At 41.6% G+C, this 24,358-nt stretch overlaps 4 protein-coding genes across 4 annotated transcripts; all 4 read right to left on the reverse strand.

Moving 5' to 3' along the window:
• Window positions 1–655: 655 nt before the first annotated feature.
• Window positions 656–4,158, reverse strand: LOC131353394 (14-3-3 protein beta/alpha-A-like). Its single transcript, XM_058390392.1, has 6 exons — window positions 4,000–4,158; window positions 2,288–2,588; window positions 2,013–2,136; window positions 1,755–1,918; window positions 1,587–1,682; window positions 656–1,494 (listed from the first exon to the last, which is right to left on the reverse strand). The coding sequence occupies exons 2-6, from the start codon at window positions 2,579–2,581 to the stop codon at window positions 1,438–1,440; spliced, it is 735 nt and encodes a 244-aa protein (XP_058246375.1). The 5' UTR covers window positions 2,582–2,588; window positions 4,000–4,158; the 3' UTR covers window positions 656–1,437.
• A 284-nt stretch (window positions 4,159–4,442) lies between these two features.
• LOC131353387 (cytochrome c1, heme protein, mitochondrial-like) lies at window positions 4,443–8,554 on the reverse strand. Its single transcript, XM_058390386.1, has 7 exons — window positions 8,401–8,554; window positions 7,259–7,449; window positions 7,051–7,177; window positions 6,533–6,690; window positions 5,875–6,035; window positions 5,270–5,370; window positions 4,443–4,796 (listed from the first exon to the last, which is right to left on the reverse strand). The coding sequence occupies exons 1-7, from the start codon at window positions 8,530–8,532 to the stop codon at window positions 4,692–4,694; spliced, it is 975 nt and encodes a 324-aa protein (XP_058246369.1). The 5' UTR covers window positions 8,533–8,554; the 3' UTR covers window positions 4,443–4,691.
• Window positions 8,555–10,106: 1,552 nt separating this feature from the next.
• On the reverse strand, window positions 10,107–15,944 carry eif2s2 (eukaryotic translation initiation factor 2, subunit 2 beta). The gene is made up of 9 exons (XM_058390385.1): window positions 15,787–15,944; window positions 14,942–15,119; window positions 14,614–14,714; window positions 14,251–14,383; window positions 13,774–13,874; window positions 12,697–12,845; window positions 12,545–12,601; window positions 12,384–12,469; window positions 10,107–11,190 (listed from the first exon to the last, which is right to left on the reverse strand). The coding sequence occupies exons 1-9, from the start codon at window positions 15,799–15,801 to the stop codon at window positions 11,015–11,017; spliced, it is 996 nt and encodes a 331-aa protein (XP_058246368.1). The 5' UTR covers window positions 15,802–15,944; the 3' UTR covers window positions 10,107–11,014.
• A 706-nt stretch (window positions 15,945–16,650) lies between these two features.
• LOC131353395 (charged multivesicular body protein 4b-like) lies at window positions 16,651–20,945 on the reverse strand. The gene is made up of 5 exons (XM_058390393.1): window positions 20,631–20,945; window positions 19,399–19,576; window positions 19,145–19,259; window positions 18,655–18,781; window positions 16,651–17,748 (listed from the first exon to the last, which is right to left on the reverse strand). Exons 1-5 carry the CDS (start codon window positions 20,812–20,814, stop codon window positions 17,687–17,689), a joined length of 666 nt encoding a protein of 221 aa, XP_058246376.1. The 5' UTR covers window positions 20,815–20,945; the 3' UTR covers window positions 16,651–17,686.
• Window positions 20,946–24,358: the final 3,413 nt, after the last annotated feature.

Raw genomic sequence — 24,358 nt, forward strand, 5'->3', positions numbered from 1 at the left:
ATTATTATTATGATTATATGCCCTTCATGCTGCTCCCGTGCCTTTAACTGCCCCTCCTGGACAAATACAGTTTTTTTAATTGAATTGAATTGAAAGATGTGGGTTTTTTTGTATGTATTATTCACTGTGTGTGATTAAAAACTTAAATCTTAAAGATATTGTATCATAATTGTCCAATAGAGGGCAGACTGTATAAGCAGCTCATTGGACATCACAGTGCATTACATAGAAGCCATTCATGTCCTATAAAGTGCTTTCTAGAGGAAGCCATTTTCAGGATTAGACTTGAGTTATTGTTGGAGATTGCCGAGGAAGATATTAAAGCAAATGGAAATTTACCGATTTCTTCCCGCAGCACTTTGCGTTATTTAAACCGCATTATGTATGTCTGTTAGAGATGGTTATGCATGTGTGCCTATAAAATATCATTTTTAACCAAACATACCTTATGTCTGAAGTAGCTACTTGACAAAACCACACTGACCACATGATTTTAAACTCTATTACAACCTCATGGCTATCATGATCAGCCATCATTTGTTTGGAAAATTCTGCTTATTGCCAGTGTGTGTGTGTGAGAATGAGTGAGAAAGAGAGGATGAGTGTTTGTGTGTGGTGCATCATATCACAAATAAATACACATGTTCTACTGATATTCAGTTTTCAGACATTTACTTTATGAAATGGCCCACTGACCATGTGTCTGAACAGGGCTTTCAGTGAATAACCGCAGCACTGAAACCAGGAATCGAAGCTGAGAGGCAGAGCATCACAGGTCCCAAAACAAAAACCATACAAAACTCAAGAAATTACAGTGTTTGGTGAAAATAAACTGCCAGTTTAATAACCATACAATAAAACCTGCAAATACCATGACGAATTACACTAAAAAAAAAAAATCCGTAACAAAAAATAAGGATGAAAATGCACAACCAGCTAAAGTGGAAAAAATGGAGGAAAAAAAAGGGAATCATTAGGAAGGACTTTTAGAGTTTATAACCCCTGACTCCAAAACACACACACACTCACATGAACAACTCAGTCACACTAACATTCACTCAGTCTCTCATACACACATGCTCACTCATGCACTTAACAAATATGGATCTGATATTCAGTACAACCGCATTAAATTTCAAAATACAACAAAATGAGTGGACCTGTTGAAAATGGCATATCACCCTGCAAACCCTCCCTCCCTCAAATCCCTGCCGCCAGAGCCTGTGTGAGAGGCGTCAGTGTGTGTCTTGCTTTGGGTGCGTCTCATGATGACAATATGGGAGGGTGGGTACAGGGAGCAGGCTGCTGATGGAAATAGGTTGTAGGATGGAAAGCAGGGTGAGTAAATGGGTGGTGGGTTTGGAGGAAGCCATTTGTGTAAATTTTTTTTTAAGATGAGGGTGTGTGTGCGGGTGTTTGGAGATCAGTGTGGCTCCTCTAGTTCTCTCCCTCGCCAGCATCTGCCTCATCACCCTGATTTTCTGACGTCCACAGCTACAGAAATTACACATAACCACAAAGAAAGTGTTACAAAATGCCACAACATGGTCAGAATAACAGTGGAAGTGGAACACTAAGTAACTTACGGTTAGATTGTCCCTTAGTAACTGCATGATCAAGGTGCTGTCTTTGTAGGAATCCTCATTTAAGGTGTCGAGCTCAGCAATGGCTTCATCAAAAGCCTGAAAAAGAATTTTTTTAGCGAAAAATATTTTGGACTTGCTAGAAAATTAATGCAAGTGTCAAAATCTAACCGTCTTGGCAAGGTTGCAGGCCTTCTCGGGTGAGTTCAGGATCTCATAATAGAAGACGGAGAAGTTAAGAGCCAGACCAAGCCGGATGGGGTGTGTGGGCTGCATGTCTTTCTTGCTGATCTCAAACGCATCCTGGTAGGCCTTCTGAGAGTTATCAACTGTAGCTGCATGAAGAAAATCAAATTTTCAATTCCCTAACTCCCAAGCCATCAGGATCTACATCAGCTGTTTTGGATCACGAACAACCCGTGAACTTACCGCTCTTATTCTCCCCAGATGCAACCTCAGACAGGTATCTATAGTAATCGCCTTTCATCTTCAGGTAGAACACCTTGCTCTCAGCCTGAGAGGCATTGGGAATGAGATACTTTTCCAGGAGACCCTGGAGAGAGCATATGCCAAATTACAAGCATTTACATACATTAGGTTATTCAAATAAGAAACTAAACCTTTCCCCTCCCAGTTGTCTTGTTTGTTTAAAATCATGGCAAAATAATAAAGAGTGCTGTAGAGTGTGTGAAGACCAGCATTACCAGAACATCATTGCAGATTTCCTGCAGCTCAAGCTCAATCTTCTCACGGTACTCGCGCACCATCTGCTGCTTCTTCTCGTTGGATTCGGTCTTCTGCTCGATGCTGGAGATGACACGCCAGGAGGAGCGGCGTGCGCCGACCACGTTCTTGTAGGCCACAGACAGCAAGTTGCGCTCTTCGTTGGACAGCTCGTCGCCGCCCTCAGTCACTGCCTTCATGGCGGTGGCCATGTCATCATAGCGCTCCGCCTGTTCGGCCAGCTTGGCTTTCTGCACCAAGTCGCTCTTATCCATTGTCAGACTGCAAGACCGAGACAGAATAATCACTGAAACTGCGCTGACAAGATTGCAGCTTCTTTGATTGATTTTAGACTAGGTTATAACTGCTTCAGTGTTTCACAAGATGTCTGATGAGTTCCATCTAGTGGCAGTTTGGTGAAAGCAAGGTCAATTTTACATTAGAGGTCTGGCCTTTGATAAGAGAGACTCTTGCCTTAAAAAGATGAATGCCAATTTCTCTATCACTGATCACACTAAAGCTAAACAAAATTTGAGAGTTGGGGGGTGTACGGTGTTCTCTCTCTCTCTCTATCTCTCATATAGACTTCCTCATAGCAGATCGTTAAGACTAGGACACCTTCAAAGTGTGAACCCTGATCCGAAATAACAGACTGCGATGGAAAATATGCAGCAAACGAAATCTCTCTCTCCGCCCTTACTATCCATGTATCTGGTATCTGTTGAAGCAGAGGAATGGGCGAATCGAGGACAGTCTGATTTCCGCCATTTAGGTAGAGTTATTTCTTAAAGCAAATATTAAGATGAGCTAATTAGGACACGACCCACTTAAACCTACAGCATCCGTGATCCATTTTGTTCATTTTCCTCTTCGCTCGCGAACATGAAGAGGATGAAGCGCCCTGCACACCTTCCAGCATATCAGCAGCCTGTGACATGAGTGGCTAGCAATCCGACCACTAATCCTTCACAAAAAGATTTCATCTGCCAGCACAAACGTCTTGATATTATTCCATAAATGCCTCGTGATAGGACAATTCTTTATATTCTCAGGTTTCGAGACCACAAAACGATCTGCTCGAGTCGTGACGTTAATCCCAAAGGCCTGGCTCTCAATGAATCACTAGACACACAGCCTGGTTAGCGCTGGCTACAATGACGTTAGCGTTAGCTAATCGCCGCTAGCAACTTAACCAGCTTTAAAAAACCCGCACAATGTAAGGAAATGCGGTCTTGCTTTCTCTTCAAATATTTACGTGTATATAACACTCATTCCTATTCCATTTCTGGAAATCTTTTTGCGCTGCAATGGCGTAATTTTCCATTGCGGTCTTTCACTGATGGAGAAAGACAGAGGCCTCGCTTTTGACGAGCACTGGTTATCTGAATAAGCTAGCAAGCTAACCAAAACCTTGGCAGAATATCAAAGGTTCGGTATTAAATTTATAATCCACCAGGTATCACGCACAATGCGCTATTTCGCACCTGAACCAAGGCGTTCATACGCCGAGCAGGAAGCCATTTTGTATTCAGCCCTCGTTTTGTCTTTTCGCTAGCAAAGGAAGCTAGCTAGCGCTTTTCCTTAGCTAATGCTAACGTCCGCCATTCAGTTCTTTTTCTAATTCAGACACCGACAGTGAACAGCGCCGGACACAAATTTAGTGTTGTTATCATTTAAAAGCAAGCAAACTCACGGTTTAAATAGGGTTTAGTCCCGCTTTTTCTGTATGAAAGCCTCGGTTGGAGTGTCCGTCCTCCTCTCGTTCTTCACTGTGTCTGGGCTGTACCACTTCCGCTAAAGTTGACACATCCGCTTCCTATAAACTGGGCCAGCCCTGCTTTACACTGGGGTTGGGTTTTTTTTTCCCCCCTCCTCAAAACAACCAAACTATTATATTTTGATTATTTATTTCACAAAACGCTGTGTGTATAATTCTGAACAAATCTAATAATTACTGTATGGTCTATCACGTGAGGACGTGGTGGACTCTCTCGGTGTTTCCATCATTACACACCCCTCCAGCATGATACACTTTATATAAGTGCAGGAACAAGAGACGTTACATTTCATTGTATCAAAAGGACAGGAAGAGGTCAGCCTTGCCCTAACATTCAAAACACCGTGTAGACACTAGAACACTTGTAAAATACAGTTTATTCGATTCACACCTAGATTTTACATATTAACACAGACGTGTGTATCATAACTGGCCATCCTGGTCCGTCAGCTCACGCTGAACCATTATTCGAGTGTTGATAGCCTTTACCCTGGAAATTGTTTGAAATGTCCAAAATCGTTCCCTTTATACAAAGTGGAATGTCCCTTTATACAAAGAGGATGACAGAGCGGATGCAAATTCTTGACTGACTTGATCGTGGTTCAGGTTTATTTTGGTGGCCTGTAGGCAATCTTCCTGCTCTTGAGTACAGACCACCGGTGCCTCTTTAGATAATACACCAGTGGCACGATGATCGCTGAGCCCATAAGCAACTGGAATAGAAAGAAATATGGTTATAAGGAAACCCGGTCCCTTTCAAGAGAGAGGGCATGGAAATGGTAGAATAAACTGAATATGACTAATGAATATGAATGAATTCTTCAACTGAAACAACTGAAGAAACCTTTCCTTTAACAAAACCATTCGCAAAAGAATGTTAAATAGTATTTTTTCTCAAAATGAGGGTAGGAATATGAAGTTGTTGAACCCTTTTGCCACCAACATGGTGAACCAAACAGCTTTTCTTAGAAATAACTGCTGAATTTTCAATAAGGATCTTTCCATATGTACATAATCTATTAAAACTAATTTTAATAGTGTAAGTATTAACGACATTAGTAATAGAGTTCTGGAGTTGCCTGTACAGTTAAAAAAGCCGGTATGACTTGCGGAATTTTCATTTTTAAGCATTGTTAAGTCCCTTCTTTAAAGTGTACATAGAAGAGATCAAAAGATCATGCATTACCTTGAGGCCCATTTTTTTCCGCTGGTCGTGTTCTGGTTCAGCTGCCCAGCGCAGGAAAGTGCACACATCTTTAGCCACCTGGCTCATTGTGGCTGGTGTGCCTGTAACAGGACAAAAGCCCTTTCAGTTATTGAGTAATTGTACAGTCATACATAAAAAAGACATCATTTGTACTTTTTAGACTTCTATTCATCTGCCATTCACCACACTAGTTTGTTCAAGGAAGCAATTAAGGTATTAGCACTAAAAGTCATGGCATTGAAGTAAAGTCTTCAAACAATAACAGCAGAGATACACTGAGCAAGGTTTGCAGTACAAAACACACAGCATTGCTGCATTATTTGAAGAAACAGTATGGAATTTAAGTATGGAACTTAAACAGCTCATTTTTCATTTATCATTATTATTAATAATAATAAATATTATGGTACAGAGCTACTCTAAAACTCAGGAAATCCAGCTAACTATATTAATTAAAATGAGCTTTCACATTGTCTTTACTCCTTAGATTAAGCTTGGCCCAAACTGGCACCATTCTCTGGCCAGATGTCCACTCTGAGCATCATGTAAAGGCCTTCTTTCTTTCTTGCTTGTAGAAAACTCACCATCATCATACTCCAAGATTTCATTATAGATGGGGGGAGCCATGCCGATGGCCTGGCCAGGAAAGTAGGGGTTGTAGTAGAGTCCCTCTCTCAAAGACACACCAGCAGGGGGATCACAGTAACCAGTCAACAGCGAGAAAACGTAATCCTCACCACCATGCCTGCAGGGTACAAACATTCACGTTAACAACTTTATCTAACATATGAAAACCAAAAACAATTCACGACATCAAAACAAACAAAAGCTGCAGTACGGTCCAAATGTCTGAGCTTATGACCATAAACTATTTTCTTTTCAGTTCTGTAATGAAGGACACAGTTTGACAAGTACTTTTTCTCTAACAAGACATCATGCTTCACAGATGAAACAATTTGCTACCACTTATTGCAAGCGGAGTTAGAGACATGGGGTACGCAGGAGAACTTGACGCCCTGCAAAGGGATAGTAGGTTAAGCAGCCGAATGTAACTGAGGTTTGAGTACAGTAGAGAAGTGTAAAAACAGAGCACAGGACATGTCCAAGGCAAATATACATACATACATACATACATATATGTGTATATATATATATATATATATATATATATATATATATATATATAAATATAAATAATACTACACACATACTACTACACATTCTCATCTACTACTACATTACCTGGCATTAACAATGTAGCTGAGGTCAGGAGGAAGAGCTCCATTGTTAGCGGCACGGGCAGCTTCCGGGCTGGCGTACGGCTTTGGGAAGTAATCAGACAGTTTCCCAGGACGAGTGAACATCTCTCCTGATTCATCTGGACCGTCTACTACCTCGATCTGCGAGATGGGAGGAAGAAAGCAAGCTGTTCAAAGCATTTAGTGATGTCTCTTAAATGAAATAAACAGATGTTAAAATACAAAGATTCTATTCATGTAAGTGGTTCAACAGCTGCTTATACCACAGTATAATGCTAAAAATCTGACCGGTCAGAAAGTGTTGATTGATTTTCTGTATGTATGCTCATGGATGCATATTCTCTGTGTATATTAATGCCAGTGAAAGAAAATCAAACCCTGTATCCACAGGGGCAAGTGTCTCATCTATTTCATCTTTGGGATGAGTGCTCTCCAAAAAATTGGTAGCACAAAACCATTCTACAGTCAAATATAAACCTCAGAAAGACCCTTAAAACCCACCTCCTCAGCGAGGGCCTTGGCCTCATCCTCTGTGTGCGACACATCGACCAGGTTTCGGAAGGCCAGGTACTCCATACTGTGGCAGGCTGAACACACCTGCTTGTACACCTGATAGCCACGTCGGACACTGTGAAGACGCAGAAGCATTACAATAAAATATGGCTGTCATAATGACACCATAAAGCAATTACAAAAAGCGTAAGTGCACCTGGCATGGTCTAAAGCAGAGAGCATGCCACTATGGCTCCATGGATAAGATGGCGCATGTAGCTCGAGGTCAGAGGCTTTCACAGACTGATGTAAAATCAGTGCAAGTCCGGCTCCTCCTGCAGTCAACACACCCAGAGTAGAGATCGCTGCTTTCTTCCCATTTGACAAACTGGCAAAGGATATATTTGCCTGGAAATCAGACAGAAATCGAGTTAGCATTCATTCATTCACCTTCAGTAACTCATTTTGACTAGTCAGATTCCTTGTGGATCCAGATCTTATCCTGGGAACCACTGACATGAGGATCGCCCGAAATGGGATGCCGCTTTACGGCAGGTCTCCAGGCACTCGCACACACACCTAGGATATATATATATATGCCTGACTGAATGAACGGGGACAGTGGGAGGAAACCTGAGAACATGAAAAACTCAACCAGTGAACCAAACTCAGGATCAAACTGCCACCGTGTATTAAAAATTATTTACAATATTTTGTTAAGATGTTAACGAGCATACACACACACGATCATCAATCGACCATTGATGCAATATGTGGCAGCTGAACACACTTTTCTTTAGAGTTAAATCAAGGTCAAAGCTTGACAAATAAATCTTACTGCAGGCCAAACAAGCAATCCTGGAGGTTCACAGAACTTTCTAAGCATGCAAAGTTCATACATTAGCATGTGATATTTTTCTATAGGTCTTCAACACCTGACTCTGGACTGAAGATCAGATCCAATAACCTGCTAGTTATTGCTTCTAAGGTGCACCAGCCATGGAGGTGGCAGCAACCTCAATACAATCCACTTCAGCTAATAAATTATATATAGGCATGAATGAACTTTCCAAAATGTCAGCGTCTCCTATGGAAGAGGACAGGCTCAGACATATTGTACACATCAATGACAAATAAAATAAAATGGAACTAAAGCTAGAAAATGAGTAAATGTGGTTCATAGAAAAACACTGCAAGCGAAATAACCCCATATTTAGTGACAACGACAAGGTGAGTAAAATATCACTAATGTGACCTTGTGTTTTCTGTCACAGCTGATTGTTAACCTTTAACCAGCAAGGCAAAAGTCGCGACATTTTCTCTAAATTGTTATCTGCGTGTTTAAACGACTTGACTCACTCGAGAAAACTGAGCTGGATGTTTAGAGTGGAGTAAAGCTCTGCCGGTAGACCGCCACACACACACCCGGAGCGCCGCCATTTCTGCTCCTACATCGACCTGCTGAATTGCCCTGGCAGTGCGCATGCGCATTACACACGGCGATTTCAAGATTGCTTCATGGCGGAGTCTCACGCTGTGTAGTAGTGGCTTTGACAGAGGATGTAGTGTACTGGTGTATCAGGTGCGGCAGGACTGGGAGATGTTGGGCAGTGTTATTGCGTTGAGAGATTGTCCAGCGCTGACATTAATATTAAAGGACATAATTGGTGGCTGTTTGGGACTGTTCACTCAGAAAGAAGTACTAAACTGTACTGTTTACTTTGTCTCTGGGGTTGTACCTTCAAGTGTATAACCAAGTAAGTATATATACATGTTCCAACATGACAAGCAAGGTTCATAAAGACATGGCATGGATGAACGAGTGGAGAAACTTCACTGGTCTGCACAAACACCTCAACCCGATAGAACACATTTGGGATGAATTAGAGCAGAGACTGTGAGCCAGGTCTTCTAGTCCAACATCGGCGCCTGACCTCACAATTGCGCTTCTAGAGGAATGGTCAAAAATTCCCATAAACACACTCCTAAACCTTGCGGAAAGCCTTCCCAGAAGCTGTTATAGCTGCAAAGGGCAGGCCAACTTCATATTACATTCATGTGCATGTAAAGACAGACAACCCAGTTTTGGCATGGCTCGAAGTCTCCACTCTAATTCATCCCAAAGTTGTTCTATCAGGTTGAGGTCAGGCCAGTCAAGTTCCTCCACACCAAACATGCTTATCCATGTCTTTAGGGACCTTGCTGCACAGTCATGTTGAAACTGGAAGGGGTCATCCCCCAAACTGTTCCCACAATGTTGGGAGCAATGAAATTGTCCAAAATGTCTTGGTATGCTGAAACATTAAAAGTTCCTTGCACTGGAACTAAGGGGCCCAGCCCAACCCCTGAATTCAAGGATTTGGATGGGTGTCCCAGAACTTTTGGCAATATGGCAGTGTATGATGTATCTTTAAAAAAAAAAAACTGGAACTTCAGGGCCTAATCCAAGCCTATTCCAGCATGACAATTCTCCTGAGCACAAAGCAAAATTGTAAAGCTGACTGAAAAATTTTGGTATGAATTGGAACTACTACCTACCTTGTGCCTGACCTTTTCTAATGGTCTTGTGGTGTGAATGGGCAAATCTCTGTAGTGGTCAACAGGTATATATAAGTGTCACTGGTCAGGTGTCCACATACATTTTGCTATATAGTAATCAGGTATATAAACTGTGAGTGACCAGTCACATGATGTTCATAGGTGATGTATTAGGGCCTCATGCAGCATTGTGATATACAGAACACAGGCGTTTGTTTTCAGTAACTGGGGCATGGCCATTGCAGTTTAAATGGATTAAATTGGTTTCCTTATTAGGAAACAACCAAAGTTTGTTAAAAAAAAACTATTGTGGACAAATACAAACAAAATAGCTGCAGTAGTGGGATTAATCAAGAGTGTTTACAGGACCAGAGTTTTTGCAAGAGCAGGCAGAGAGACAAGATTCATTTTATGAGCATGTGTTTATATAGACATTAAGATTAAAGTGTCTAAAATCCTGCCCACATCATACAGAAACTACTGCATTTGCTTGAGAACCACAGTCAGGCACGGGAGACACACAGACATTGTTGTTATAGAGTAAATTTTTTTATTAAAAAATCAGTTTTAAACAATGACATCCATCTTACTTTCATCTGAAACACTGTACTGTAATGTCTCCTGCCCCATTATTTTTTTTTATACAACCAACACAATCATACAGCTCTGTATTTTTTAATATTGTGCAGGTCTGTTCTGTTTTGTAAAGATGTTCAAAACTTATATGTAGATGTCACCTTCATTAAACTGTGTGATAATCAGTAAACAACCAAAATCCTAAGCACAGCAGTCAGAGCCTGACACTCTTGGCGGAGTTTTGTCACAGAGGTAGCAGAGCTCTCCAAATCCTCAAGGCTGAATCAAATCACACTTAAATGGAATCTATATAAAGCCAACTTGACAAAAATATGTTGTTAACAGGTCTCTTTAGAGAGAGCGAACTCGATCAGTCGCCATAAAAGGTCTGCGATTCTATGTGGTTCAGTTTTAAAAAGCAGGAGAAGACGGCACAAAGCTCACTTGCCCAGACTTCCACCTACTATATTCACACACAGAAATCAGAACAGTAGAACGAAATCTGCTACCAATGTGCAAATAAAACGTGAGTCTGAAATGCTCTGGCCCCCCCCATCCCTGCTTCTCACACTACTTTGTTAAATCAAAAGTTGTGATCTTTCTGACAAAGTGAGATGATGTGACTCATTAAACAAGGATGGCTCAAGCTGTCCAGCCCTCCTGCTTATTGTACTTTAATGTTTTCTTTTAGATTACAACCAAAAAAAAAGAAAAAAAATCCACTCTATACTTTTTCACCAGTTCACTCCAAAAGTCCATGACTGAGAATAAACTAGCACTGAGCAGTTGAAGTGGCCATATGGGGCAGCGCAGGGTTTGGTAATGGAAAGGAGAATGAGAAAGTGTAGAGGTCGCCTCATTAGTTGGCTTTGGCGCGGAGTTGCGCTCTCTTGCCCGTGACGGCCTGGAAGCCTGTTTTAATGCTGGCCACAGAGCAGCGCGAGTGACACGTCTCACACTGCAGGAAGTACAGGCGAGTGTCCTTCTGCAGGATGGTCTCTGGAGAGCGGCACGTATGACAGGTCACGTATTCCTCTGTAAAATTCACACGGAGAACAATACAAGTTGTCAGATAGCGGTAATGATTAAGGGGGGAAAAGTCAGCATGTTTAACTCAGAATGCAGACCCCTTTCTCACCTGACCAATCAGGTCACAGCCAGAAAGTGTATCAGGAATACAAACAGCTCAGGGGTAGAAAGATTATACAACACCGTCTAACACTAAGAATGCTATGCTGGCTTTATTACAGAAGAAAACAGCCACCTTGTAAAGGTGTAAATGGAGAATCATTTACAAGGGCATAGATTTAGTCACTACTCTCTGTGTAAATGTATTGCTTTTAAGTATATTCTCATACCAGAAGTACATTTTTATAATTAAAGGTTTCTCTCATCGGCAAAGCAGCAGACAAATCGACTTGATATACTAAAGGCATACAGTTTATTGTAGAGGTCCATGGAATTAAATATAAAGCTCCATACTGGTTCTTTAAAAGCAGAATTCTAGATGGTTTATTTTTAACCATATAATGCACCACATATGGTATAGATGTTAGATCCTATGCAGTGCAGACATATACCTGGTGGGAAGCCTTTGGGATTAGGATAAATCACAAAAACAATTATAAAGAAGGTCGGCACCATTGTTATGGAGCCAGGATCATCCGTGTATATCTGTCCATCTGATTGGTGGGCAGTTTCCATTTTATTGTTCTGTCCACATTCAAATAAATTGGCGCTTGGTTTCCCCCAACTGGAGAAAACAGCCTAGGAGTGTTGCCAAGGAGGTTGCTGAGTGGACACACTATTACACAGCCTTCATGACTCGGAGGGAAGTGAAAACAACAAGGACAGGTTGTGTGACGATCTGTCTGTTTGCAGTAACACTTCCTTTTCATTTCATTTTCTGACTGGAAATCCAAAGCTGGTCAGAAATCCATCATCATCATCATCATCATCATTACTATTATTATTCCTAGATCTCCATCTAGGCTGGTTTAATAGCTAATACAATCAGATGCAGGGCAGGCATCAGTGGAAACCTAGTTGCTATAGTTACAATGTGTGTGTTTATACAAGATCAGCACAAATCTTTGGCAACAATATGATCTAGACTTTGTATGTTTTGTAAAGATATTAAAGCTAGAACAGCCCTGCACAATTAAAATACATTCACACTGTATAATAACGGAACATCCCACAAATTCATGCAATACTAATCGACTTACTGATGTATCTTCTCAAGACGTTCTCTATTTGTTTTTGCTGGAATCGCCCTTTGATGACTAGCTGGTTATTTCCATCTATGGAACCGCTGCAAACACATAACGTATATTAATACAAAAAAATTACAGCGTGCAGCCTAACGTCTATTAATAGCCGCGTTTACCTCGTTCCCAACTCGGCCAGTAAGAAAGCCAAAAGATGTTTCGGCTGTCGATGCAAGCTGTAAAGAGACGCAAACTATTAGACTTTCACATTCATCGTAGTACTGACACACGGAAAGAGTCTACACAAAGGAGATGAGCGACGCATGCTCACAGTTTGCAGATGTCGGTGAAGTTGACGAAGGATGTTTTCTTTGTTCCCACTCGCACCACTTGAGGGGGTTTCATTACAAACTTCCTCTTCTCTCCAGCCACCATGTCGGGATTCTTCTCCCTCATGATGTTAAAGACGCGACTTAGCAGCTGTTGACACAGAGATGACCATAAGGGGGGAAAAAAAAATCAAAAAAATCTACTAAGCCTGCAGAATCAAACCCTGGTGTGTTTAACTTTCAGTGCACTTCATTTATGCAAGTGAAAACGTATTCATGACACTAAGGTGCAGATCAGAGCATTTTATAGACAGGGTTTCACTTCAGAATTCCAGCACAGTTTGACTAATGAGAAAGTGAGTCGACTCTGAATCGACTCGGCTGCAGTGAATCAAATATGCCATGTATATTTGATTGCAGCATTTATCAGCAGATACCAAGCTGATAAATTGAGCCAAAGTACAGAGTTATAATCAGCATGTGTTTGGACCAACAAAAATCTTGCAAAGCTCTTTATAGTTCTTTCTATAATCAAGGAATCATTTTTGTAGCTCTGTGCAGTGTAATTTTTTTGATTACTACATGCATTTGGCAAAGGTTTTGTCTTTTTCCCTTTCCCACTGCTGTACTTCTGACCAATAAAGGAAAAGTTTTACGAGCATGTCTCTCTGCCAACATTTCACTAATTTAAAAAAGGTAAACACTAAGTACAGACATGAACAGAATCAAGCAATGTCCAGATCACAGAAAAATAAGACGTGTATTTTGTTGTTGTTTTTTTTTTAAGAAAAGCGTACTTAAACTAAATCAAGTGATTTGTTTATGACAAAACTAATAAACAGGAGAAGCTTTAAAACCAACATTCAGCATGCAGTGATTCCATTATAAAGGGGAACTGGCAAATAAAGGAGAGTTTCACAACATGATATGGAGAAAAAGAAAAAATGGTCATGCTGTTTGAACACCTGTTCACATCATGCAGCCAGTCAATGTAATTACATAACACATCTGCAAACAGCTGGCATGATCTACCTAAGAGGCTACATTATACCAAACAATCTAGGAATGTGTGTGTGTACCTCGTCATATGTGTAGTCTCTCTCTGAGCCTGCCCAAGCTGGGCCAGTCTGAGAGCTGAACGTGATGCCGTCAGCATTTTTACTCTCATCGTCCTCCAGAGCTGTAAAGAGGGGGAAAAAAAAAAACACATTGTGAATGAAGAAATACAGAGTGTTTCATATGAGCCACCTTTTTAAAAAGTCATGCCATCTAAAAGGTAAAAGATCCTTTATTTTGCCATGTAAACACAAAGATATTTCCTAGAGAAATTCAAACAATGCTGGCTGAGATGGAAAGGAAAGGTTTACACAGTATGGAACATAGATGACTTGATAAAGCAAGGATTTGGCAACCATTTCACATGTGTGGGAACATTTTAGTATTAACAGGCAACAATTATTTTACATTATGTATAACTCTGTTATAATTTAACAGACAGTCTTTCATTGGAGAAAAAAAAACAATTGTTGACTAAGTACAGTAAAGTTTTCGCTCACCATCATCTTTGTCAACTGCATCACCTTCCTCAACAAATTCCACCTTCTTGGGCTTCTTCTTCTTTGCTGGCAGCATCAGGTCCAAGTCATCATCTTCCATCACTTCAGGCTGCTCACCTTCAATCTTCAGCTCCTGGTCAACCAAACCAATAACTCGCAATTATTTCTTCAGGAGACCTTTAGCTCAAACATGCAGCTAAAGTGTGCACTTTCCTTTAGGCTTGTATCAACATGACTCATTATTTTAGGAAGTCACTAAACGAGGAAACTACAGTATGACTTATCTTGTGCAATATTAGGTCAACGTAAAGTGGGATTGTTTGCAGGGGAAAAGGCTTGACTGTGGACGCAAGATTTACATACCTTCATGCCTTCTTCAATATCGTTGTCAAACACTTTCTTCGGCTTCTTTTTCTTTTTCTTCTGATTGAAGAAATTTAAATCGTCCAAGTCATCTGTGATCTCTGCGGATTTGCAAAAACATCACACTGTTCACTATCAATTAAACAAAACCCAGCCTGACTGAATGGACAGCAAAGCTAACAAACCAATATTTACAAATCTAAGTCTTGGATCCTAACCGTATCCTACTTAAAACATGTTTTATGCTGCATTTCTAGTACAAACACAAGGAAAAAGAGCATTTTTTTTTAAAGGGATGCTGGATGTCTATCGGAAATAGCATTGGCACCTTTTTTCTTCCCTTCCTCTTCTTCTGGCTCCACCTCACGCTCCTCTCCTGCCTCAGGCTCGGCTTCACGAGGCTCAGCCTGCTGCGTCTCCTCGCTGACTCCATCGCCTTCTTCATCTAGCATAAAGGGCTTCTTCTTCTTCTTCTTCTTCTTGGTCGTGGTGGGATCGAATAAGATCTGCAAAAGTCACATTGGAAGATCCTGAGGATATGACTGGTTATATGCCTACCCAAAAGGGGTGTTCTGTATTTACAGACGTAATGCTGATTTCAGAGCTCATTGTGTTAGTCCTGCTCTGATGCTGTACATTTGGACACCATGTAGTGCACTTACATAAGGAGTGTGCAACTATTGACATTTGGCCAGGCTTATTTAAATCAGATTTCTAAAACTGCATGTGCTTGTTTTCTGTGCATTTGTAGATTGCGAGAGTGTGTGTGTGTGTGTGTGTGTGTGTGTGTGTGTAGGGAGGAGGCTTCCCTTCTCTTTAAAACAACGAGGTTGCTGCTCATTGAAAATTAGCATCTATGGCACTTTAAAAAAGGGATCCAACACGTGCTAGGTGAAAAGGAACAAATATATTGGCTCAGATATATTGTCAGTGTTGCAAAGGTCATATTCTAAGCAGCTGCTTATTTATCAAAGACATATTCGAGTAAACAAAAAAATTTCGAGCCCCATTTGCTAGCTTACCGCTAATAAACGCAGCTCACTGTGCGTTAGCAGAGTTAGCGCTCGTGCTAGTTAGCTACCTGATAAGGCCCAAAGTCATGGTCTAAGACACTCATTTGTTTCACTGAAAAACCAAGGCTGCAAAACGAAAAACTGTCTAGTTTCGACTCACCTCGTCTTCTGACATGGTCGCTGTAACAAACGGGTGTTTTCAAAAGCGCCTCAGTGACAATAAAACAGCTAAATGGCACAGCACCTCTTCACCATAAGTGTCTTGCATCAGCAAATGAAGCCCGAGTGCGCACGCGTATTTCCGACGGGTGATGATGACGCGTGTAGACCGCGACGTGTGTGTGCTCATGTTTTATTCCTACCTGTCTTCCGACAAATTCCGGCACCGCCCTTCCAGGCTGATTTGACACAATGCGGGTGGGCTTGCTGCTTCTCTGAAACCACGGGGCCTGTTATCGCTGTAAAGCTTTCATTGAGCTATTACAGGACTTTGTGGAAGATGAGTTCTTATACGGACTACATTCTTTATCACTGTATACCATGATATAGTGAAACCACTAAAATACTAAATCACTGACATGTCCAGTTACCTCCGTTGGGCAATGTAATATTATGAGTTGTAACACTGTCTATTCATTCCAGGAGTCCATGACACTTAGTGATTCTCTTTATTGCAGAAAACCATGAATTCAGCTGACCAATTTTGGGATGTAAGCATTTATCCGAAGCACATTTATACATATCCGAACTAAAGGACTCTAGAACAGATTACACACAATTGCAGTATCTACAAATTTATTTAATGTAACATGCTTCTTGCACCTTTGGTGTTTGGTATTACACACATTAGAATATTCATGTTAAGACATGTCATGTCACTGTTGCATGTTGCATAAGCATGCCAGTTATTAAGGCACATAGCAGCGCACATACATTATTATATGCTTAAAGTGCAAAATGAATTGCAGGCCTGCTTGACGCAGGACTTCCCACCAACCATAACACGGACAAAAACACCAGCAGAAAGAATCGAACAGTTTAATGATCTTTCAAATAAAGGTCTCATCTGGATAATCTCAAACATACAAATGTACACATGACACACCTTGCTGTTACATCGCAGGTTCTTTACAAAAGTTATAGTAAATCGGTGTATTCCTATGGATCTTTCCAAAGAAAAAGAAAAGTAGCCTTAGAGTTTGCTTCCAACTTTTATAACCCTTCCACCCCAATGAATTGTGACACATCAGACTGACGTGCTTCGAGATTTCAGCAGGATAGTTGCAGGTAAGATACAACACTTTGTTAAGAGGCTCATGAAGAAAACGTGGGCTGTGGGTGTTTGCGATGCATGGATTTTTACATGATTTTTCCTGATGTAAGAATCTATGATCAATGAATAATAAAAAAGAAATATATATATATATATATATATATATATATATATATATATATATATATATATCAAAAACAACTCTGGATGTTTAAATAACACACCTAAAACAATAGCACTCTGAAACCAACCTTAGAATATTATCAGACCCAAATCTATTCCCTGTATAATAACAGTCAATGGAGGTGCTTCAAAACAAAGGCTCGCAAATCAAGCATGCAAAAGATGTGACACTTGTGTATATACACAAGCATTGTCATCACTGTGAAATCACAAAGTTATGAGTGGATTGGTATGAAGGATACTTTCCCAGACTGGTTATGGGGTTGGCATGAATCCCACTTCTTGTAGGTGTTTATTAAACAAATAGAGGTAGATGTCTTTAAGTGGGTTCCGTATGATTACATCCGTATGATTACATTCCGTATGAAACATCAGCCAAATCATTTCACAGGATAAAATTTTTGTCTGATTGATTGTTTTGTTTTCATAGCCTCTTTTAAATCCCCATGGATTTTTTTTGTTTCTGGACCTAAGCCATTAATCGGAGCTACAATTTCCTATACAGTTGGTTCTGCAACAATAACTCTCTGAACGGTGTTCAAGTCAACTCTGAACATCAGTCCACCACGGCAAGTGATTAGACAATCCGGCTATTTGGGCTTGTTCACATTGCCCAAGCCTTCAGTTCCTCCATGTCATCGTCATCCTCTTCCTTTCTGCTCTTGGCTGTAGACAGAAGAACAGTTGGGTTAGAAGAGTCCTGTGGTTGGTACCGGCTATTTAACATGCTTATCAATGCTTTATCAATCCCCAGGCCTGGAATTTACAGCAAGTTTCCCTTAGAAATATTTACTAGGGTCACAATGACCTGAAGTTTGATTTAATATGATAAAGGTGGTATTTTTTTTTTATCAAATACATGTGTAGTTTCAAAGCCTTTGCTATTGCTTTGTGGTTTTGTTCAGTTTTTCTGACTGCTACAAAGCGTGAGGTCAGGGCAGATGCAAGGATGATTGTGGTGTTATTGCAGTCTGTTGGTGCCAAACAGGCTGGTTTGGGTATTTCAGACACAACATTCACAAGAGTTTACACAGAATGCTGGTCTTTTTCCAAATCTTTTTACTTTCCAGTTGAAGTGAGCCTGTGTATACTGTAGTGTAAGTTTTCTGTTCTTGGCTGGCAAGAGCCAAACCTCATGTGGTCTTTTGCTTTTGTTGCCCATCCAACCATCCAAGTTTCATCTGAGATGCTTTTCTGCTCACCACAGTTGTAAATAGTGGTTATTGGGCAGTCTGGATAGTCACCTCTGACCTCGCTCATTAACAAGGCGAGTCTGCGTACCTTTCTGTGTAAACTCTAGAGAGTGCTGTTTAAAAAATTCCAGAGGACAAGCTTTTTTTGAAATACTTGATCATATTTTCCAATTCTAATGTTTGACATGAAAATTAACTGGTGATTTTTGACCTGTATGTGCAGGATTTTACTCACTGCTCCGCTACAACATGATTGGAGGATTGGATAACTTTATGTATGTGCAGATGTACAGGTATTAATCAAGTGAACAGTGAGTTTATGCACACATGCATAAGAAGATGGTTTTGAGTATGGTGTTATCCTTGCTGTTTGTGTTACCTGGTTGGGAAGGTAATGAGGTTGAAGGCACGCTGGGAAGTGAGACGTTCTGTTGGCCACCAATTTCCAGCAATGTATTGTCCAGTTCCTCCTGTTCCAACTCCTCCAGTTCAGCAAGCAATTCATCCTAGCAAAGATTATTGATCGATTAGTAAGTTCCGATTTTAGCTTATTTATTTACTTACATTACTACTAATTAACAAACTTCCACATACACTTTATTAACTAAGCTAAACTGACAGCTCTGGTCATGCTTAGAATTCTGTTTGTCATTTGTCCGTGACACCATTTACCCAGTTATACGACATGTTTATGCTATAGTCTTACAATGATTATAAGCCTAAAGTGTCATTCAGCTGGAATGCAGTTTGGAAATTCTGAGCATTACTGTGCAACCAGTTCACTTGGGAATTCCCACGCTTTCACATACTGCAGACTCGATGACTAAACTCCAGTGTCTAGTTTGTATGTCCTAAATGAATCTAGGTACCTCGTCAAACTCATCTCCAAAGGCGACTGGTTTTGAAATAGCATCGGAGATCTCCTGTGCCAGCTCCTGCTGTTCTGTGATGTCCTGCATGAGCTCATCCACTTTGTCAATATCCCTAAAAACATGATAGAGATTAAATTAATAACGATCCAAAAAAATCACTATCACATTAACTTTCTTTTAATGTAGCTTACAGCCAGAAATTTAATGCACAGCTAATGTTAAAAGGATCACAGAGGACCACAAAACCGTACATGTTCTGGTGCGCATTCTTCATGGCCTTGGCGGCGAAGCCCATGTTCTTGAGCACTTCTGTGTTAGTGTTGGCATTTTCCAAAGCTTCTCGTTGATACTCAATGGTGGACAGAGTGCCATCGATCTGAGCCAGCTGCTTTTCATAACGCTTCTTCCTTTTCAGGGCCTGGAGGGCAGCTTGAAAAAGCAGAATAACATCCAGAATCATGCACTGTCTCTCTTTTTCACTTAATTATATTGTATTCTCGGTGTTTCAGTGCTTGTGTGTGTTTTGGATATTCTTTGCCGTTTGTTACAATACCAACAATTTGCTTGAGCGTAACCATAACCATAATAATTTTTTTTTTACACCTCTTCATGATCACGATCCATAAATTGGACTTTGAACAGAATGGCACTTGCTTAACATGCCAGTTCATTAAAGAAAAACCTCCATCCTGAAATACGTTTCATATGTGTGATGAGTTTGGTGAGTGTTATTCCTGTGAGATGTTAGCAGTTGTCTGCCACACTGCCATCACAGGGAGACACCTGCTATGGCAGTTACAATGAAAGGGCATTGGACACGTAAGAGATGATATCAAGCATGAGCTTGTTTTCTCGCTCATCATTTTCCAGCGACACCAGTTTTAACTATTTATAGGTAACATGACAGCAGGTTATAATTCGAGTCTGACAGAGCGTACAGATGTGGAGGTGAGACAAGACTAAACCACTGGGGCATCACTCTATACAAGCAGAAGGCCTACTTCCCACAGGCACCACAATTAGCAGGGTGGCATTGTGAGTGAGAACAGATAAGAAAAGAAAAAAAAAAGGTCTTTACAAAGTGACGTCACTGGTGATCACGTGCTGCAGATAAAGCTTAATACGGAAAACTTTCAGGAAGTCATTTCCCTTTAAATGACGCTATATGAGATCAGGGGCTTTTCCCAACTCCAACTGTAGAACATTACAGAAGAAGTTTCGAAAATGTCTGATTTGGGCTGGTTGATATATTCTAAAGCACACACACACACACACACACACACACACACAAACAAACAACTATAAATGCTGAGTAAGAACGCAAAGCTACACCTATCCTCCAGGGCTGGCCTTCTCGTGTAGTCTGTACAGGTTATTAAACAGCTGTCACATTTTCAACTGCCTAACCCTCCTCCTACCTATTCATGCCCAAATCAACTAATTACCGTGATATAATAAAGGTTCATTACGGTGTGATGTGTACCTCGTTTGTTTTTCGTCCCGTTCTTTTTCGCTGTGAGCAGTTCCGCCTCGATCTTCTTTTCCAAAAATTCCTGCTTCTTCGACAACATCTCCTCCGTCTCGCGCAATTTCTGGATGGCATCTTGAGGACTCGGGGCTTTCTCCCCTTTCCCCCCGCTCCCGAAAATCTTCGTAAACAAAGACATGGCAGCTAGAGTTGTTTAAAAAAACACACAAATTGATCTCAACAACGCTCTCGTCTGTCTCCTAAAAAAAATACCCACTGACGGAGGGGTTGTTGATACTTTGACTTCCGCCTTCAGGCCCGCTCACGTCACGGTCGCACAGCGACTGGGGCTCGTGAGCGCCACCAAAAGGCGCGCGCGCGCTGAACAGCACTGTCACTATGCAGAAGATCCGCGAGAACACGTGCTGCGCAGACTCCAGCTCCACAGTGCGCATGTGCGAACTCAGGACTCCGTCTCCTAGAGTTAACGTGAAACTATTCAGAAACAGATTAGAACACAATGGCATCAATTACAGTCATGCATTACAATAAAAATACACAATGATTGCAGAAAGGAAAAACAAAACAAAGGACAATACGGAATCATGAGCACGTGAGTCAGTTACTTGGTAGTAACATGATGTTACGTCATAATGATCTTTTCACGCCATAGTAACAAATCAATAATAATAATAATAATAATACATTGTCAACTTCTATATTTTAATGGCATAATTCATGAATACATTTTCTAAATCACGTCCTAAAATATCACCTTTCCTGTGTGAAATACAAAACCTTTCGAACTCTTGAAATCTAATAGAAAACCACAAATCTTCTCTGCTATTGTCTCGAAATTCTGATTTAATCAATGAAACACTCTGATTTTTTTCTGCTATTTAGTTTATTTTTTCTTTTTTTTTGTTATTCATTCATTCATTGTCTTCCGCTTATCCGGAGCCGGGTTGCGGGGGCAGCAGTCTATGCAGGGATGTCCAGACTTCCCTCTCCCTAGACACTTCCTTCAACTCTTCAGGGGGGATTCCGTGTCGTTCCCAGGTCAGTCGAGAGACCTAGTCCCTCCATCATGTCCTGGGTCTTCCCCGGGGTCTCTTCCCGGTGGGGAATGCCTGGAACACCTCCCCAGGGAGACAGATGCCCGAGCCAAATCAACTGGCCCCTTTCGATGTGGAGGAGCAGCGGCTCTACTCCGAGCTCCCGGGTGACAGAGCTCCTTACCCTATCTCTAAGGGAGCGCCCCGCCACCTATGGAGGAAACTCATTTTGGCCATTTGTATCTGGGATCTCGTCCTTTCGTTCATAATCCAAATCTCTTGACCATAGGTGGGAGTAGGAACGTAGATTGACTGGTAAATCGAGAGCTTCGCCTTTCGGCTCAGCTCCTTCTTCACCACAACAGACTGGTACATAGACCGCATTACTGCTGCCGCTGCACCAATCCGTCTGTCAATCTCGTGCTCCATCTTTCCCTCACTCGTAAACAAGACCCAGAGATACTCAAACTCCTCCACTTGAGGGAGGAACCCCCTCCAACCTGGAGGGGACAAGCCACCTTTTTCCGGTCGAGAACCATGGCCTCGGATTTGGAGGTGCTGATCCTCATTCCAGCCGCTTCGCACTCAGCTGAAAACCGCCCCAGTGCATGCTGTAGGTCCTGGCTCGAAGGAGCCCACAGGACAACTTCATCTGCAAAAAGCAGAGATGAAATCCTGTGGTCCCCAAACCGTACTTCCTTCAGCCCCTGGCTGTACCTAGAAATTCTGTCCATAAAAGTAATGAACAGAAATGGTGACAAAAGACAGCCCTGCCGGAGTCCAGTGTGCACTGGGAACAGGTCTGACATACAGCCGGCAATGCGAACCAAGCTCCTGCACCAGAGACCGAACAGCCCTTAACAGAGGGCCACGGACCCCATAATCCCAGAGCACCTCCCAAAGAAAACACATGTGGACTGGTTGGGCAAACTCCCATGAACCCTCAAGCATCCTGTGGCGGGTATAGAGCTGGTCCAGTGTTCCATGACTAGGACGAAAACCGAATTGTTCTGAGGTTTGACTAACGGTCGGACTCTCCTCTCCAGTACCCTGGAATAGACTTTCCCCTATAGTTGGAACACACCCTCCGGTCCCCTTTCTTAAAAAGAGGGACCACAACTGCAGTCGCCCAGTCCAGAGGCACTGTCCCTGACCACCATGCTATGTTGCAGAGACGTGTCAGCCAAGACAGCCCCACAACATCCAGAGACTTAAGGTACTCAGGGCGAATCTCATCCAGCCCTGGTATCTTGCCACTGAGGAGCTACTGAACTACCTCAGTGACTTCACTGCCGCCACGACAGGCACCAGAGACCTTACAGTGACAGCTCCAGATGGCTGCATCAACAATGGAGGAGGAGAACATGGTTCACTCAGACTCGATGCCATCAACCTCCCTCAGAACCTGGTTCTTCCTAATCACCCCCCTACAGGTATCACTGTCATTGGAATCCCCCACTACAACTATGGAGTCCCCAGTTGGAGCACCTTCCAGCACCCCTCCAAGAATGTCAGGTACTCCACACTGCTGTTCGGCCCATAAACTGAAACAACAGTGAGACACCTATCCCCGACCCGAAGACGCAGGGAAACAACCCTCTCTTTACTGGGGAAAACTCCAGCACATGGCAGCTGAACTGGGGAGCTATAAGCAAGCCCACTCCACCCCGTTGCCTCTCACCATGGGGCACTCCAGAGTAGTAGAGGGTCCAACCTCTCTCAAGAAATTTGGGTCATCGAGGCCCCCGATCATGACTGCTACCCAAACCACATTGCACTGACCCCTTATGCTCCTTTCTGCAGTTGGTGGGCCTATGGGAAGGCGGGCCTACATCACTCCTTCAGGCTACGCTCAAGAGGCAGGTGGACAAACAAATCCCCACAAATTCTGGCAAACTCTAAGCATTGATTATACAAAAATGAGCTGCCATCAGTCAGGATGTGGCCCAAAAGTTGATTGACAGCATGCCAGGGTGATTTGCAGAGGTCTTGAAAAAGAAAGGTGAGCATTGCAAATATTGACTCCATGCATAAACTTTATGTAATTGTCAATAAAAGCCTTTTGGACTTTTAGAAATGCTTGTGATTATACTGCAGTATACCATAGTAATATCTGATGAAAAGATCTAAAAAACACTGAAGCAGCAGACTTTGTGAAAATGTATATTTGTGTCATTCTCCAAACTTTTGGCCAAGGCTGTAAAACCTGGAATTTTGTTGCAGATACAAATAAACTATATTCCACTGTATGTAGTCTGTGTTATTATTCTAGGTTACTTATATCAGTTACACACTAGGCTTTTCTTGAGAACATGTGTGTTGTTATACGTAATATGTTGATGTTGACGTATTACACTGCATGCGTGTACCGACAGTATTTGTCTGGTTGAACATGCTGAGCATGTAGTAAAGATTTACTATCTTTACAATATACTTACAATGCTCTCCAGTAATACTTCAATGTACACCATGAAAAGTCTTTTCTCTCTAATATGTCACAGTTAGGGATATAATTCCGGACACCACTAAGCACCTTGGATTTCTTTCTTTCTTTCTTTCTTTCTTTCTTTCTTTCTTTCTTTCTTTCTTTCTTTCTTTCTTTCTTTCTTTCTTTCTTTCTTTTGTTCTGTGTGATTGATCTATGTGTTGCGCAACAGTTCTAAACTGTGTTATCTTTCAGAAATCATT

The sequence above is a fragment of the Hemibagrus wyckioides genome, linkage group LG05, assembly GCF_019097595.1.
Source record: "Hemibagrus wyckioides isolate EC202008001 linkage group LG05, SWU_Hwy_1.0, whole genome shotgun sequence".
In the NCBI taxonomy this organism is placed as follows: Eukaryota; Metazoa; Chordata; class Actinopteri; order Siluriformes; family Bagridae; genus Hemibagrus; species Hemibagrus wyckioides.

Excerpts from the sequence above, each read along its gene's own strand:
- LOC131353394 (XM_058390392.1), bottom strand. The coding sequence starts at position 2,581 with ATGGATAAGAGCGACTTGGTGCAGAAAGCCAAGCTGGCCGAACAGGCG. Across the intron at positions 2,137-2,287 it reads AAATCTGCAATGATGTTCTG|GGTCTCCTGGAAAAGTATCT; the intron begins GTAATGCTGGTC and ends TGCTCTCTCCAG. Across the intron at positions 1,683-1,754 it reads CCTGCAACCTTGCCAAGACG|GCTTTTGATGAAGCCATTGC; the intron begins GTTAGATTTTGA and ends ATTCTTTTTCAG.
- LOC131353387 (XM_058390386.1), bottom strand. The coding sequence starts at position 8,532 with ATGCGCATGCGCACTGCCAGGGCAATTCAGCAGGTCGATGTAGGAGCA. Across the intron at positions 7,450-8,400 it reads ATCCAGCTCAGTTTTCTCGA|GCAAATATATCCTTTGCCAG; the intron begins GTGAGTCAAGTC and ends TCTGATTTCCAG. Across the intron at positions 5,371-5,874 it reads AATCTTGGAGTATGATGATG|GCACACCAGCCACAATGAGC; the intron begins GTGAGTTTTCTA and ends GTCCTGTTACAG.
- eif2s2 (XM_058390385.1), bottom strand. Across the intron at positions 14,384-14,613 it reads ATATTGAAGAAGGCATGAAG|GAGCTGAAGATTGAAGGTGA; the intron begins GTATGTAAATCT and ends TTGGTTGACCAG. Across the intron at positions 12,602-12,696 it reads TTCACCGACATCTGCAAACT|CTTGCATCGACAGCCGAAAC; the intron begins GTGAGCATGCGT and ends GTCTCTTTACAG.
- LOC131353395 (XM_058390393.1), bottom strand. The coding sequence starts at position 20,814 with ATGTCTTTGTTTACGAAGATTTTCGGGAGCGGGGGGAAAGGGGAGAAA. Across the intron at positions 19,577-20,630 it reads CGGGACGAAAAACAAACGAG|CTGCCCTCCAGGCCCTGAAA; the intron begins GTACACATCACA and ends TGCTTTTTCAAG. Across the intron at positions 18,782-19,144 it reads TTGGAGATGAGTTTGACGAG|GATGAATTGCTTGCTGAACT; the intron begins GTACCTAGATTC and ends AATCTTTGCTAG.